Source organism: Heterocephalus glaber, unplaced genomic scaffold (assembly GCF_053883595.1).
Source record: "Heterocephalus glaber isolate CG9 unplaced genomic scaffold, H.glaber_assembly_v1.0 deba00000738, whole genome shotgun sequence".
Taxonomy (NCBI): domain Eukaryota; kingdom Metazoa; phylum Chordata; class Mammalia; order Rodentia; family Bathyergidae; genus Heterocephalus; species Heterocephalus glaber.
In genome coordinates, this window is record NW_028258161.1 from 2,493,184 (window position 1) to 2,510,938 (window position 17,755).

General features: G+C 37.4%; 1 protein-coding gene across 1 annotated transcript; it reads left to right on the forward strand.

Annotated features, from left to right (window-relative positions):
* Positions 1-4,724: 4,724 nt before the first annotated feature.
* LOC101713566 (flavin-containing monooxygenase 5-like) lies at positions 4,725-17,432 on the forward strand. Its single transcript, XM_004865247.3, has 8 exons — positions 4,725-5,022; positions 6,066-6,254; positions 6,689-6,851; positions 8,333-8,475; positions 9,673-9,872; positions 11,682-12,031; positions 14,600-14,672; positions 16,358-17,432. The coding sequence occupies exons 1-8, from the start codon at positions 4,888-4,890 to the stop codon at positions 16,704-16,706; spliced, it is 1,602 nt and encodes a 533-aa protein (XP_004865304.1). The 5' UTR covers positions 4,725-4,887; the 3' UTR covers positions 16,707-17,432.
* Positions 17,433-17,755: the final 323 nt, after the last annotated feature.

The following is a 17,755-nucleotide window of genomic DNA, read 5'->3' on the forward strand; positions in this document are numbered from 1 at the left end:
TGAATCGAACAATTCACAGGTATTTGATTAATCATTAATTATTCTCCAAGATTAGTAGCACTGAACCCATTCCTCTTCTGCTGGAAGGAAACCCAGGTGGTTTGGCATCTGTTGGATGATTGCACTGAGTGGGTGTGCCTCTGAGGGTGTTTCCAGAGGGCAGTGGCCTGTGACTCAGTAGACTTAGTGGGGAAGATCCACCCTCCATATGGGCAGGCACATCCAATTGGCTTGGGGCACCAACAGAATAACGGGGCAGTGAAAAGGGAGACGCTCTCTCTCCTAGAGCTGGGACACCCTTCCACTCTTGGACATCAGAACTCCACGTTGTCTCCAGGCTTTGGTCTCCAGGACAAACACTGACAATTCCCTGGGTTCTCAAAGAGAGAGAGATACACCATCAGCTTCCCCGGTTCTGAGGCTTCTAGACCTGGACTGAACAAAGCTACCAGCACCCCAGGGTCTTCAGCTTGCAGATAGCCAGTAACAGGACTTCTCAGCCCATTGTCACGTGAGTCAATTTCTCTAACAAACCCCCTCTCATAAAACTGCATCTCTGTCTCTTTCTCTATACCATCTTTTTATCTTCATCTGTCTCTATCTCTATCCCTATCTGTCTATGTCTCTATATATGTATTTAGACTGATATCCTCCTGAGTCTGTCACTCTGGAGAACTGTGACTATTACATGAAGTAAGGAGCATATTACTTTGGAAATGATGTTGCAGTGCTTTGTGGCTGCAGATTTCTGACAAGATTTGTGAAAAGGGCTTCTTTTGTGCTGAGAGCCCCAAACGGAGACATTTGAGACAAATATCCCACAGATGTGATTGATAGCAATTAAGCGAAACACTCTTCCTCAATCTACAGTGGTCACACATTCCTAGGAAGAAAGGTAAGGTGAGTTCTTTCGGGAGCAGATCTGAAGATCCTGCCCTCCAGTGAAATAAAGAGACTAGGTAATTATGAAGGATTAAGGATGAGAAGACATGGTAGTACCAAGGTTCCCTGGAGGTTGAGAGGATACCTTGGGGAGACCATGGACAGCAAGGACAGTGGGCCAGGGCTCCTGCAGCACCTGCCCCTGGAACCTAAGCCACCTGAGAAGGCCAGGACAGAAACATCAAACACACAGCTGCACGTGACATGAATCCAGGAAGAAGAGGGTCCCACCATCCCTCAAAGATTGTGAGTTAGACACTCCTTCCTCCAGGACATCAGAAGATTTTGGTTAGAAAATTGGGGATGTTGCTATTTCTGCTTTCTTCCATCACCCCTCCCCAAACTCCTCCTGCACTGGTTTCAACCACTCTTCCAGTAGCAACAATATATCCTGGAATTGCTAGGATTTCTTGATTTTTAAGTAGTTTGCCCTAGATTTGGATATTAATTATTGAATGAAAATATTTTATTCATCAAGAAATGAAGCAATTGCAGTCATAATATTTATATTGTTCCCTGTATCATGCATATTACCATGTTGACCTTTGCTTCCCTGGTGGACACTAAATTCCTGGATGATAGAATGAAATCTTATTCCTCAGCATACACAACTGCTGTGTCTGACAAATACTTTGCCTTATGATTGTTTAATATTAATCTGTTGAATCAAAATTTTCCTTAGACATGAAATTAGGGAATGAGAAAAATCAGAAGCCATGGACAATAAAATGAGAAAACTACATAAAACTTGGTATAGAGATAAGTAAAAGTTGGACGAGAATTTGTTACTCCATACTGACATCAACACTCCACTTCCATTTTTAGATTTTCATTGCCATTTTTACTTTAGCTACCACTTACAAAACAGGTAGTATGTCCCAGGGACCAGGTAAAAAGAGATGCCTGTGTTCTTATAACCCAGAATGATGGGAGCAATTGAAGAAGGTCCAGTTGGCCAAAAATGGAACGAAGTATGTTTGTGGTGAGAAAATGATTTTGAGAAGTTATCATCCTTTATTTATAGTAGAGAAAATTTGGAAAAATCTAAAATGTGCAACTGAAAACCATGTAATAGAAAATTCCACAGCCATTAAAATTTATTCAAAAATATTTTCAGAGACCTTCTATTATAGGGAATATGTTCACAAAATTATTAGCTGAAAAAATAAGTGATATACTGTAAATATTATGTTCAACTTATATACACAGACGCACAGAGAGACAGAGATGATATACTATACTATATTCAAGGGATATAGATATATTTATGCATATACACTATATACATTTGTATATTTTATATATTTATATACATACATACAGAGACATCTAAAGAGAGAGTGAGAGACACAGGTTCTAAAATTATGTGTACTTAATAATCTTTGGGTCTGGATTGGTGGAATATTTAATTTTTATTTTTTCTTATAGTTTTTTTTTTGTACCGGGGATCGAACTCGGGTCCTTGCGCTTACGCAGCTGGCAGCGAAACCACTGAGCTAAATCCCTGACCCTCTTATAGTTTTTTTTTTATTTAATGATTTTTTAAAAATAAGAAACATGCATTAATTGTAAGGCAGAATATAAAAGAATAAATTAGATCCCTGGACCCATTGTAACAATTCATAGTTACAATAGGTGTATGGGAATAGGTGATGTTCCAGATTTTAAATGGATGTGAAACTTAAGACGGTATGTGTTCAGATTTATTACAAAATTAAACAAATTATGCACTCCACTGTGAATATAGTCTGAAATGAATATAGAATGTGTATATAAAAAGGAAAGGAGGAAATGCATTTACAACTATTATGAATGTGGAAGTCCTTGGAATATAAATGTGCATCTTCCACTTACTGGTTCTAACCACATGAGGAATAGACATAGGATAAAAATGGGCATTAAAATATATCCCTGGCCTTATTGTGCACAACTTCCCATCCAGGCTGGGTTGGGGAATGTGGCTTACCCTGGAGCTCCTACTCCTTCTCTGTCAAGAATAGAGATTGGAAGCTGCCTGGGAGGATGAATTCTTCAGAGTGCATCAAATGCATGGATGACCACAGTGCAGCTCAGATTCCTAAAGGGTGGAAGAAAGCCTCAGGAAGAGCAGGCGGGAAGCCAGGCTTGCTTCATCCAACAGACAGCAAAGTCAGCCTCAATCAGCACAGGAGCCCTTCCTGTGCCTACTGTGAGAAGCGAAGGAAGGTGCAAAGTGTAAAAAGCAAAACAGGGACTAATAATTCTCAAAATGCCCTAAAATGGCAGGGAAGCAAGAATCCCTTCTCCTATCAAAGCAAGATTGAAATAACAAGGACCTGACTAGAAAGTGCTTACCATTTCTCTGTCACTGCGTCCCTTTGCTGTTCTGTGGCACTATGATGAGGACCTGAAGAGAATGGTGGTGTCCTCATCCTCAGAGCTGCACCATCTCGTTGGAGAAGGACTATGACACATCCAGAAAGATGTAACAAAACCAAAACCTAGAAAACTTGAGAAAAATTTAAGTGTGTATTGACAACTCTGGGTATAGAAGAGAAAGAGAGGAATTAAAATGGTCAAGATAAACTCCAAAGAGGCGATGAAATCTGAATGTCAACAACGTTTCTCTCATTTGACAGAACCGAGTCTTGATGAATGGATGTAAGTGGGTATACATGAGAAAAAGAAGACTTTCTGGACAAAATGAACAATCAGCAGAAAAGTTCCAAAATAGGAAGGTCACCATTCTCTGTGTAATGTAATGTTGATGCATAAGAGGAGAGGGTGTCAGAAGAGATCAAACATTAGGGGAAAGGATAATTCACCAAGAGACTTGAAACCAACTTGATTTTGATTCAGTAAGGAATGAGTTCACGCCTGCCAATGACTGTTCCCCCCCAAAACCAAGAACTCCAGATTTCATTTCAGTTTACCAAACAGAGTCAGGCATGGTGAGGCACTGTCTGTGATCCTAGCACTTTGGAGGCTGAGGCAGGAGGATTACCACAAATTCTAAATCAGCCTGGGCTACACAGTGAGTCCAAAGCTGGCCTGAACTACATAGCAAGACTTGTCTCAAAAATAATCTACCAAATGGAGAAATAAGAAAGATTATACTTCAATGTTTCCTTTCTTTTTCCATTTCTGTGCTGGTGATGAAGAACAGTTCATCTGACCTAATTGGGTAGAAATAGAGTAGAAGGTACTATGTGAGGAGAATAGAATAGAAAACTTTGGATCAAGGCCCACCACAATAGTCCTATTTGCACCAATTGTAACTTTGAACACTTCTTTAGCTATTACTAAGCAGAACATATTACACGAACCTGAATGACATAACTATTTTTAAATCTAATTTTAATGCAGAATGATATTTCTACAATAAAAGATTTTGAATCATCAGGAAATTTTAGTTTGAATAAGGAATGCAATTCTTTCTGATTCTAATAAAAAGACTAAAGATCCAGTCAAATATACTACACACACATTCATCCTTCGGGATCTCTTGGGGATTAGTGCCAAGCTCCCCTGTGGACATCAAGATCAGCATATGTTAAAGTCACTTAAATAAAATTGCATAGTATTGGCACAACTTCTTCCCATATGCTTTAAATCACAGAGATCACTTGGAATAAACAGTAAATGCTATGCTAACAGTCCTTGTACTATGCTCTCTAGAGAAGAGTGACAAGAAAATCAGCATCTACATCTTCAACAGAAACTTATCTGTTAATATTGTAGATCTGTGATGGTTGAATATGTGGAAACACAATCTTCAGATCTGGACAGCGTGATGTGTTTATGTACATAACAGGTATAATATATGCATACGCTGTAATAGAAGCAAGCAAAGTTCTATTCAAAGAAATAAGAATGCTAAATGAAGGGGAGTGCTGATATGGTCACGAACCTTGACTTTTTTCCCCTCAAAACATAACTAAGAGAATTATTTTCCATTCAAGAGACATGAAGGTGAAAAGGGTTGCAGTGATTGGTGCTGGGGCCAGCGGATTGGGTGCCATGAAGAGCTGCTTGGAGGAGGGTCTCGAGCCTTTGTGCTTTGAAAAGAGCAAAGACATTGGAGGAGTGTGGAGATATGAGGTAATTTTATACATATTATCTTTAAAGATGTTATCTTTGTGTGAGGCCATTGTTCTCTTTCCTCTAGGAAATACAACTCTGGTATGACATACAAATTATTTATCCACTAAGGTTTCTTTTCAAAATGGAATATCTTACATTCAAGTAAACTGGAGACTTCTTGAAGCACATGCATAGTACTATTCCTTTCATCTCCCTGACAACCCCATGTGGACTATTGGAGTATTGGTTATAAATGTTACATATGAGGAAGTCCAATCTCAGAAACCGTGGATACTTATTCCACCTCCAGCAAACTTACTGATCTTCTGAATCTTGGTCCTGACATTTCTCTCCATGCCATAAGATCCCTTAGATGTTATTTTGTGGTATATAATAACTTCTGAAAAAAAGATACATCCCTATGAAGAAAAATGTGTTATCATAAATGTAGTGATACATAACTTAAAGGAATGAATACATACTACCTAGTATCCAAGAAGGACAGAAGGAACTAAGTGTAGCATTAACAGGAATCTGTCTTACTGAAATATAATGCATGTTCTTAAAAAACATCCACTTGTGTTCTTAAATATCCATCCTGTTTATCTAATTTGTCAACTCTTACCCTAAAACTTTAATGTACTTTGTATTTGCATGATTTTTTCCTAAATCAAGTAATGTTTTTCTCCAGTGCCTTCTCTTAAATGAAATTTCCTTGAGTTGTGAGGTTGACTTTGACTTTCTATAGTTTCTCTTATCAACTCCTTCTGTGTTTGTTTTAATTTTATTTGTTTGAGTTTTGTTTGTTGTGTTGTTTTAATATCTGTTTAATTATCTGTTATGATACAATTACTGATATCAGTTTGGTATCACCACTATAAACAGGCTTCACCCAAGAGTTCCCTTCAGTGACTCCAATGACCACACTCTGTTGAACAATAGGACATAAAACTGATAAATATGGTTTTTCAAAGAAAATGGAACCCAACACCACAGATTGCGTCATGACTAACACATTATTTGCTGTGTACTGGAAGCCATGGGCTTTTTGTTTCCTACAGGAGACACCTGAAAGCGGAAGGCCTGGGCTTTACAAGTCTGTGACCTTAAACACTTCCAAGGAGATGACAGCCTTCAGCGACTACCCTTTCCCTGATCATTACCCCAACTATCTGCACCACTCCAGAATGATGGAGTATCTCAGGATGTACACCAAGCACTTTGGTCTGATGAAATACATCCAGTTCCTGGTAAGGAATGAAAGCTCTGACACCACCTTTGCACTGGCACAGCAGAGCAAGCTGAGGTGTGGTTTCACTTCACATTTTCCACCACAATTCTGAGAAAATTATCAAATCTCTTCTCATTCTCAAGATTAGTGACGAGTTAATGGTGCCCCTTCAAGGAACATAGTTTCACAATATGCTCCTGAAATCTACTTTTCCATTAATTGTATTAAATAAATGAGTTATTTAAAAAATTAATGTATTACGTCCTCCAAAGTGCTTCTGTCCTCAGGAATTAAAGCTTTTATGAAGCAACTGGGCATTAAAATCCTAAGGGACCAGCAGCTATGACTAGAGAAAGTGCCACCTAATTTATTTGTCAAAACAATTTCAGGGGAAAATAGAAGTCTCAAAACAATGCTCTAGAACTTAAGCCACCTTTGTTCCTGTCCTCTCAGTCCAAAGTGTGTGCTGTGAGGAAGCGCCCTGATTTTTCATCCTCTGGCCAGTGGGATGTTGTGGTAGAAGCTGACGGAAAGCAGAAAACCTATACCTTTGATGGGGTCATGATCTGCAGTGGTCGTTACACAGAGAAGTACTTGCCCTTACAGGATTTTGCAGGTATTTAACCAATGAATGTGTTAGAGTCTTTGAATTCTAAGAATTTTACTTTCTATGCAATCGTGGGCATTGGCTGGACATGTTTATAAGGCACAGTGGGGATACAAAAAAAAATGTGATACTTTTCAGAACAGCCAGGATAGATCTGATACTGGGAATAACATTGGAACTGGAAACTAAGAATTACTCAGGCAAACACAGACTGAATGGGATGGTAAGCAGTTGTGAAAAGAAGCCAATGTAAAATAGCCTAGTAAGCTGAGGGAATGACACAGAATTGATGTGTGTGCTGCTGATGAATGGGTAGAGAGAGGTCTGCAGAGTCTATGAAACCTCACTACATGGTGGTGGTGGTGGTGGTGGTGGTGGTGGTGGTGGTGGTGGTAGTGTGTGTGTGTGTGTGTTTGTGTTGGAGGGGAGCAGGTGAATGATCATACTTGTATTTGGTAATGATCAGTCTTGAAATGGTATAGAATATTAACTGATAGGGAAGAAAGAACAAAGCAGGAATATCAATAACAAGACTTTCTCAATCCATTAAAGCGATGATGATAGGAATTCAAGTAAAGCAATGGTAGTTGACACAAAAGAGCAGAGCACAAATTTTAGATAATTTAGGGTCACGGCAACACTCAAGGAGTGATAGAATGTGGCAAAATAATTGTAGGCTTTGTGTCAGTTGTATAATATTTTTGAAATTAATCAAATTTTCCTCTGAAATTCTTTGAATCCTCTAATACGCATGGTTCACAGGGTTAAATGTAGCAGCCACTTTCCCAGTGTCACTAGTAAGCACTGGAAATGTGTCCAATATAAACAAGATATTCTTTCCATGTAAAATACACCCTAGATGAGTGGTGGCAAATCTACAGGGAGCTCATTGAAAGCTCTAAAAGGTTCGCCATCATAATACAACTATATAAAATATCTCCTTAATACCCTTGTATATTGATGATATATTAACATTTTAGAATATAGTGCAAGTTAAGCAAAATATGTTCTTGAAATTCATATCAGTTTTTACTCATTCTTCATGTGATTTCTCAGAAGATTACAGGTGCATGTGTGGTGTGCATTTGATTTCTCAGTGTATTTGATATCTCACCATTTTAAATTGCTAAGGATCATTACATATTTGTGCATTTCTTTAGAAGACTCACAGAAAGTGAAGACACTTCTTCATATTTAGAAAAATACAGTAGCCTTCCAAAGAGCCAGGAGTCATCATACTGAGGAAATTTACAATTTGACACATAAAAAGGAACATTAGTATGCTTTGATTTTGGTCTTGGCCATATTGTTACTGCCACTGAATATTTTGCTTCTTGGTAATCTCATTCTATAATATTGGTGGCAACTGACAAACAACAAAGATGGAGATTTAAATAACAAATACAGTATTTCAAAGTTATAAATAAATTTTGCCAAACAGCCTTTCCCATTTCCGTTTGTGATGTGAGAATTCGACCATTTCCTTACAGGGATCCAGAATTTCAGCGGCACATATCTCCACAGTTGGGAGTACAAGCATCCAGACAGTTTTGTGGGGAAAAGAGTGGTCGTGATTGGCCTCGGGAATTCGGGAGTAGATGTGGCTAGCGAGATCAGCCATGTCGCTGAACAGGTTTGGCACTGTACACTGATTCTGTGCTTTGGTGTAAGTCACTCCTGCAGTATGGACCACATGAGTCTAGACTTTTACTATTGCCTTAGCATGGTAGGGCAATATTGTCTGCTACCTCAACAAACCAGTGGCACAATTTTTTGTCTGACTATGCATGAGTGAAAGAATACCAAAACCAAAAATAGCAGTATCCTCCCACATTGGAATACACTGAAGTCCTGAAGAAAAAAAAAGCAATAAATCTACAGTCAGCTTATTAGAACTGTCTAGCTGTAGTTATATATGGAAAATATGAATGTTCAAGCTGAAATAAATTTCACAGAAAACAGCACAGTTTCAATTTGGAACTAAAGTTTAAACAGAGAACAACATATGCAAACATAAATAGAAATGCCCTGCTGATCTGTAAATGAGGTGCTGGTAGTAAAGCAGAAATTTTGTGGGCTCCACTGCCTATGCGGACCAGAAGAGGAGCCACATACTCTCCACAGAGAATATAGTGGATTCCAAATGGACATCAGGATGCACTTTCCACAGTTCAAAATTAACTTTTTTTTTTGTTTCACAATTTATAGGGAAAAGACAAATCAACCATTTGCTACCCATGCATCTCAGACTTCATGAACTAGATACAGTTATACATTTTATCATAGATCTTTACAATTAATGACATCACAGGCAAGTAATTTTCATTAAAAAGCTGCTACTATTTTTCAAATTCTCAGTTAAATGACTCAAAATAGAAAACAATAAATTTCTCAAAATGTGCAGTCTGTTTTTCATTCACTTCATATATTTTCACGTGGAAATTATTTCATTTTTGTTATAATCTGCAACTTTGTATTTAGATTTTCTCCTTTAGTCTGAAATATAGAATGATAAAGTTTAGAGGGAATATAGATACTAACTACTAAACCCTAATATTTCCTTTGACATGCTGGGATGGAGGAGTCTCCATTTAGAAGAACAAGAGGAAACATTACAATGCCAATAGATCCATAATGCATAGTAGGTGAATTGGATAGACTTGAAGTACAGAGTGAGACTTGTGTAGAGTGACAGAGGAGGAAAGGAATCAGGCAGGGTGGAGAGGTGGTGTGAGGAGTTCACTCTTTTCCTATGACAATTTTTTTTAAAAACTAAGATTGAGTTGATACAAAACAGAACTGTTACTAGGCAGCCACTCCTTTCTTTCAGGTTTTCCTCAGCACGAGACAAGGTGCATGGATCTGGAGCCGGGTTTGGGATCATGGAAATCCCATGGATGCCACCCTCTTCACTCGTTATAACAGAACAATTGAAAAAATCATTCCCACATTTCTGCTCAACAGATGGGCAGAGAACAAATTAAATGCAAGATTTAACCATGCCAATTATGGGCTGCAGCCCAAACACAGGTGAGATCAATGGTTTAAGATAAGAAAATGATATTTTTTAAGCAGTTAGAGTAGCCAACAGAACCTATAAGCTATTTGTAAGGAATGACAATTCATGGGTTCATGGGTACATTTTTACCTCTTGATAGAATTTTTGTTGACTGGGAACATCCAAGCTATTTGCTTCTTCTGCCAGCTCTATGTTATTGTACCGAGGTATAAGAAAGAGGTATGTGGAGTGCAGGATGGTGAAGTAGAACTTAAATACTTATCTTGTTTGACACTCAGACCATGTCACTATGCCTCCCTCTACTTCCTCTTTTTTGCTATCATTTCTCAACTACTTTCTGTTCCCTCTCTAAACTCTAAATAGGATTCCATACTTACCCTCAAACCTACCATCAACCCATTCTATTTCATTATCTGAATGAAAGACTATCCCATACTCACACAGTGCAGCCACTTAACATCCCCAACAGCTCTAGCCTCCTTCCCACTGTTTGCATGATCCATACCCATGAGGCCATGCTCCAACCTACGACTTGATGCTTCTGAATGTTATCACAGGACTTATTCTGTATTTGCATATGCTTGCATTTCTTCTCCCATCCCAGTGCACACTAAGTAGGTAATGATCTTACCTAGTCCTCTCATCCTACATCTCCTTCCTGTGGTTCTTTTACCTCTGTGACTCTTCCTCTATTGCATTTCTCCATCATTTTCCTCCTCTAACACTTGAATTTTAATGTTATGCATGTAACCATCTTTGGCTCTCTCTGCTTTTTAACCCTACACAGTTCTTCATATTAAATGCTTTAGAGTCTAGGAAAAAATATAGTACTTTGAATTAATGTACAAGCAGTGGAAAGAGAAAATTAACGTTTTTTACATTATTAATTTTATTGGTACATTTTAGGTATACAATATAATGACATTCATCTTTGGGAATTTACACCTTTACATACTCTGTCTTGGTTCTTATTTTTTTCCCCCTTCCCCTGCCCTCCCTTCAACCCCTCCATCCTTCCCTATTTCCAAAGACTTTGTTTCTATTTTATTACATTTTCTCATATTAATTCCATTCCCTTCTTTCCTTTCCCCTACCCCTCCCACTTTCCCTTTGCCCCTTTTCAGAAAATTAATGTTAAAAGGAATGTATAGTACAAAAATAGCTTCAGCCTATCTGAAATAGTATGTGTGACTCTAGGTTCCTTCATAGAGAGAAATTATTCAGAAGATGGAATATGTGTTTGTTAAAAGTAATGTAGACATGGAAATATGACTATCTGCCCCTTATTAATTGATCAAACCATAAATTGGAGGTTTCAAAAGTTTGTATTTCACTGAGTACATATTTACCATTGAATTTCTATTTTATTCAATTGTACATTTTAGGCCCTGAAAAAACATTGAGTCAATTAATGTCTTCTTTATACGATATAAAGAGCAAGTGAATATGTTAAAAATCAAAACATCTTATTCCTGGTGAAATATTATAATCAAGAAAATATTTCATGTATATTATCACCTAGCATAATTTGATCAGTTTATCATATTATAGTTTTGCAGATTGGTAAATTGAGATTCAAATGACTCATGACATGTTCAAAGTCTCACAACGAGTAAGAGAAAGAACTAGTGTTGAGGCCAAACCTCTGATTCTGAAAATCAAATTTTTGATCAATAAATTATATTGCCTTTCTAGGGATGCCAATAAAGAGTCTTAAAATTATTAAGGAATATGGTGATTTCCTGAGCATTTACCTACCACAACATGTTCAGGAAGAACATTCATACTCACTTCTTCATATTACGCTTCTTGTCGTGCAGAATTTTTAGCCACCGAACTGTTTTTAGTGATGATCTGGCAAAGCACATAATTACCGGGAGAGTGCTGATGAAACCAAACGTGAAAGAGTTCACGGCTACATCCGCCATCTTTGAGGATGGCACCGAAGAAGACGTAGACGCCATTGTCTTTGCCACAGGCTACTCCTGGACCGCCCCTTTCCTGGAGGCTGACTCAGGAATCCTGGACAGCCAGCACTCCTTGTTTAAATTTGTCTTCCCCCCTCAGCTAGAGAAACCAACTCTAGCTTTCATTGGTGTGGTTCAGCCAGTAGGCCCCCTCATTCCCTCAGCAGAAATCCAAAGCCGATGGGCTGTTCGCGTATTCAAGGGTATGTACTGGTCTTCTACATGAGAGAGTTGGGCCCCTAACAAGGACAAGCTCCTAACAGGGACCCTCAGAGGACTTCTATTCAACTAATCTTTTCTCTTGTATAATAAGGGGCCTGAAATTTCGCCATTAGAAAATTTCTTTTGAACTCTCTAGAAGGTTGATTTTTAATTTCTCAAAGAATTGTGTTAAAAATGAAAGCATTCAAGGAATAAAGAAAAGTATGAAATTATCAGTAGGTTACATTTGACTATTGGGTAGCCACTTATTTGTTTCTTTCCAGCAGGAGGTTCATTTATAGTGAGGCTTTATGGAAATGCAAACTGGCCAATATAGGGAAACAAATGAGGGAGAACCTGCCTACGAACATATTTCAAAAACACAGTGAAGTTATTTTACTTTACTGGTGAACTCCAAGCATGTGGTTCATATTCTTAACTCATTTTCCAAGTCCTTACTCAAATCAGTGCTTCTGATCAAAACAGGATTACAAAAACCTTTCTTTCTCCTCTTCCCCGATTCTATCAGACTCAGGATCAAGCTGGACAGTTACGTTACAGATGCTGAGACCCAGAGCACATTTATAGACTCACACGGAGCCCTTTCCCTCACCTTCACAAGTATCTTTGAACACATTCTCAATGCTTCATTAATGACAAGTCAAGATTCTATCTTCTCAAGACAATTGTGGTACAGTGTGATACAAACTAATGGCTGCCCTCACTAAATTCATTCTGAGACATAAAAGCACCTAATAAGTGAGTCAGAAATATGGAAGATGCACTACTGTTCACTAAACAAGATTTGAGTATGTATCTAGGTAGCTTATGCTGTTTCTCTATGCTGTATCATTCCTTTCCCGAAGCCATGTGGCTATTTCCTCATTGAAGTAATTTCAGATAATAACTCATTTGATTCTCAGAAATCTTTACAGCATTGCTCTTTTGGTATGTTGGTTTCCATGTACATATCTTCCTTCTCTTTCTTCTAACAAGTATATAGCTTCTTAGCTGACTTCCACCATGAATCCATCAGTAGAAATAGGAGCACCAACAATGACACCAGTGGGACACTTCAAAATGACAAATGGATAACACCGTGGTGCCCATATGAAAGAGCAGTTAAAAACAATTCCTTATTATGCTGATTGCATGTTCAGTTCTTTATTCATATCTAATTTCCTTTATGTAAAGCAAAGATTTTTAAAGATTTATTTTAGTAAAATATATATGCACAAAAGTGCCTGTACCATGTTTGTAGACTTCCTGAATTTTCATAAATTGAATACCCCCCCACACACACTCTTTTACTCAGTTTTCATTTAGCCTAAAACAAAGGAATGATATTATAAATACTCAGAAGCTTGGCTTTTACACTTCCAACATTACCCTCCCCGCCATCACCAAGGGTAACAGTGCCTGTTCAAATAGCACCAATCAGTTTAACTTTTTTTCCTTTACATAAATAGAATTATGTAATATGCACTTCTTGGTGTTTGGTTTCTTTCTCTCAAAATGATATTGTAAATTCATCCTTGTATTGCACTCATTTATTTTCGCTGGTATATAGCACTCCACATCTTTATCCATTGATATATGGTTATGGATATGGATGTCCACAAAGTACTTATTCTGTATCAATGGCCAATTAGAATTATTATCAACAATGATGCTATGAATCATATAATGCATGGCTGTTATTGAATATATAGGCACATTTTCGTTGGGTACATTCATAAGCATTTGATACTTCATAACAGATGCTTGGTTGTCAAAATACTTTGATGTGCTAGGTGGCTTTTTTGTTTTGAAATTTTTTTCCTTTTATGTTTTGCAAATTCATCCTCTGAATTATGTTTTGAAAGATACTTGAGAGTACTCATGTAAATCATACTTTTGTACCAAGAAGTATGTGGAACCTGATGAAACCATGAGGTTTAGATAGAGACAATGGGACTATTTGTTTTGTTCCGTTTCCCTGATGTTATCTCACCTTTCCCATAACTTACATATTGTCATGTTCCCAGTCCCTGGCACTCATTCACACACACACCATGTTCCTGTTTTAATTACTTGATCTCTTACCAAAGGCAGTCATTGCGGTTTTGGGACATTTTCTATCACTGTACACATCTTTAATATAGAGTAATAACTAAGACATTTTAAAATTGCTCTGAAGACTAAGAAATATTGTGTTTGAGATAGGAGGTCAAGACCAAGGTATATCTAGTTAAGAGAGAGGCATTTGAGTCAGAACACATTACAGTTTGAGGATCTCTGAAAGATTCAAAAAATCATTAAATTCTTAGTATTTAAGAATTTTCCTTATGGATTTAATCTGAGAAACAAGTTTTAAAAGCTACTTTTCTTAGGGAAAACCTAACACCACCTTTTCTGATGACCCAAGTTTACCAGAAAATAAATTGCCTTCCTTGAGATTTTTTTCAAAAGTCTTTGATTATGAATTTCATGCAGGCCTTATTATTATGCCTATTGTCTTTCAAACCATTCTATTTACTTACTCCCCAAGCCTTCCTAACAGGCCTCAAATGTCTGCCTCTTTTTCTTAGGACTGAAAATATTACCTTCCGAAAGTGACATGATGGCGGACATCAACAGAAGCAGAAAGAAAATGACAAACACGTAAGAAACCTAATTGTTGGCTAAAGTATATGAAATGCATTTAGAAGAAGCTATTGAATTTTTCTCTTTATACAATTTGCAACTAAATGATATATCTGAGGATAATTTCAGTTAACTGATAGCATGGTTAACCATGTCCCATATGTGGGGAACATGTATACAGACTCCCTGGCTGTTGAATATAGATCCCTTCCCTTGTTCAACAACCATAGAATATCATATCGATGCAGTAAGCAATCTCCAAAGTCAGGCCCACTGGGAAGCACTGCTTCATTCCTCGTCAGAACAGAGGTCATGAAAACTACATAAGAAATTAGCTAAATTCAGAATCTATAATCCAATAAAGAGTAGCTTAAGAAACTGGGCATGGTAGTGCACGCCTTAATCCCAGCACTCGGGAGGCTGAAGTAGGAGCATCTCTGCACATTCGAGGCCAGCCTGAAGTACATAATGAGACCCTGTCTCAAAAATCCAAAAAAAAAAGGAGTAGCTTAAGAAGATGCTCATTTATCACTTATTTTTTGCAGTAAACTTACATTCAATAGAACCCTTAAGGGGAACTTTAGAATGGTCAGGTAATAACTAGACCAGCAGTCTAAGCTATAAAATGAAATAGGGCAGGTAATATTTAGGGTTTCTATCATCATATGTATCTATTTAAGTTTATTATTATGAGCTCATATTTTTGTTGCTAAAATAAATAGATTTTCTAATTAATTATTTCTGGGCTTTATAAAGGTTATTGCTTTATGCAGTTATTTTGCAATCAGAATTTCATTCTTTTTGATCATATTTAAGTGATAGTCATTGGATAAGTAGACAAGAAGGCAATGAATATTTTTATGTGCCTATTTATATTTTCACTATTTTTGCTTGATTAGCACATTAAGATACTTGTCTGTTTATTGTTTACTTGTTTAAACAACCATCTTGAAGTTTCAATAAGAATTTTTCCTGAATTCATAAATTTAGTGCCAAATGGCTATTACCGCCTTCCTTAGTCATGTTTTATGTTTCTTTCTAACTTCTTTATTTGGCTACTTGGATCATTCACGTTTCATTATGTTTCTCTTAAATAATTCATACTTATCTCTTCCCAAGATTTTGAAAAATCTTAATATGTTTTATGTAGTAGTTTTAATTTCATTTTTCTTTGGCCTAAGCTGATTTTATAGAGTGTTTTTTAATTTCCAAGTATGTAGAACAAGTCACTTAGAGTTAGTCAAAATATAATTCTGATTGTATTCAAGGTAAGAATTTATGTTCAGAATTAACACATAGGAAAGATATTTCATGCAGCTTGGAAGCAGGGAGTGAGTAATGGATTTTAACATTCTTCTACTCAATGCACATTTCTCAATGTCAGATTTATACAATGAAACAAGATTCTGATTCTGAAAGAAAAATAACTGTTTAAGACTTCATCCACCCATTCGTTTAACATTCTGTACTCACTCTACTGGGTACTTAGGGAACTTTAAGACCTCAGAGATTCACATCGTGTGCTTAGATACTATCATAACCCAAAGAAGTTAATTAAGGCAAGTATATGAAATTAAGAAGATTTAATGAGTAGAAGATAACAAAGTCAATAAGCAAAATAGAAATAAAGTCCTTTGGAAACACAAGGGAGAACAGTGACTGAAATCTGCCTAGGACTTGTATCATTTTCCTTTTTGTTCCAGGTCTGTGCAAAGCCCAGGAGAAGGACAACAAGTGCAGTACATCAACTACATGGATGAAATTGCTTCTGAGTTAGGTGTCAAGCCCAACCTGTTCTCGCTCTTCCTCTGGGATCCAAAACTGGCCAAGGAGATTTTCTATGGGCCCTGCACCTCATATCAGTACCGTCTACAGGGGCCTGGGAAATGGTGCAGGGCCCGGAAGGCCATCCTCACCCAAAGAGACCGGATGCTCAAACCTCTGAGGACCCGTGTGGTCACACCCTCTGGGTCTCTTTCCTCTAGTCTGCTCGGGGCCAAGTGTATCTGTGCTGTCATTTTTCTCTCTGCTCTCTTGTTATTCATCATCTAAATGATACATCTGTAAGCTCACATTGACATAGATGTGTATGCAAATACAGAAGAACAAGTTACTGTTATTTGAATTGTATCAAAATGAAGACAATTGATTACATGGGGAAACCATTTAATTAGACAGACTAGCTCACATATAGATATTTTAATCATTTTAGGATTCATTTCTTTTTTCTCACATAATTTTTGTATGTGTTTGCAGTACATAATGTTTGAATTCCTTGTATGGGTTTGGTACATGTATATAACACATCTTAATTCCTTTTTCATCCTCCTCCCCTTGCCTCTCTCTCCATCGCTTTATGCCCTTCCTCTTTGAGAAAGATCCATCTTCTGACTTCCTATTGTTTACCCTTTATTTTGCTTTTTATTTATACTTTGGGTTTCTCATGCAAGAGAAATTATGTAATGTTTAAGCTTGTGTGTCTGTTTTGGTTTTTTTTTTCTACTTAACATTATGGCCTCAATGCGCATCCATTTTCCTACATATGACTCAAGTTTATCTTTATGGCATTTAAATGAAAACAACATTACTCCAACAATGGTTGGCCCAAGTGCATTATATGGGGGGGATGTTTGAAAACATGTGTCACAGATAGGCCACACATTTGAGTTTAACCAAACTCACACCAAAAAGGAAAACTTAGAGAAGCAAATGACGAGGCTTATGAGATAAATCAGATCAGTCTTAAAGAGTAATAAATAAGTTAGGTATAAGCATGAAGAAGGGGCTTCTATGATGGATTCTTATAAGCATTGTAATTGAATGTTATAAGCATTTGTAATTATAAGCAATTGTAGTTTGTCATTATAATTTGTGATTATAAGCAATTGTACTAGAACTGCCTCCCACTGATATAGGAGGTAGCATGGGGCAAAGCTAGCTGGGGAGGTGGCCAGGGCCTGTCCACTGCAAGATCCCAGGGTGGCACCAGATGCTTCTCAGGACCTCATTTGTAGAAATTCTCATGGGCTCTCACAAGATGTGGCTGGCATAAAAGAGACCAGATGCCATGAGGGAACTGCTATTGTTACCCTTCATGGAAG

What these genes read in the sequence shown, in the direction of transcription:
- LOC101713566 (XM_004865247.3), top strand. Translation starts at nt 4,888, where the DNA reads ATGAAGGTGAAAAGGGTTGCAGTGATTGGTGCTGGGGCCAGCGGATTG. An exon ending in GCCCTTACAGGATTTTGCAG is followed by an intron (nt 6,852 to 8,332) that starts GTATTTAACCAA and finishes ATTTCCTTACAG; the next exon opens with GGATCCAGAATTTCAGCGGC. An exon ending in AGAAAGAAAATGACAAACAC is followed by an intron (nt 14,673 to 16,357) that starts GTAAGAAACCTA and finishes TTTTTGTTCCAG; the next exon opens with GTCTGTGCAAAGCCCAGGAG.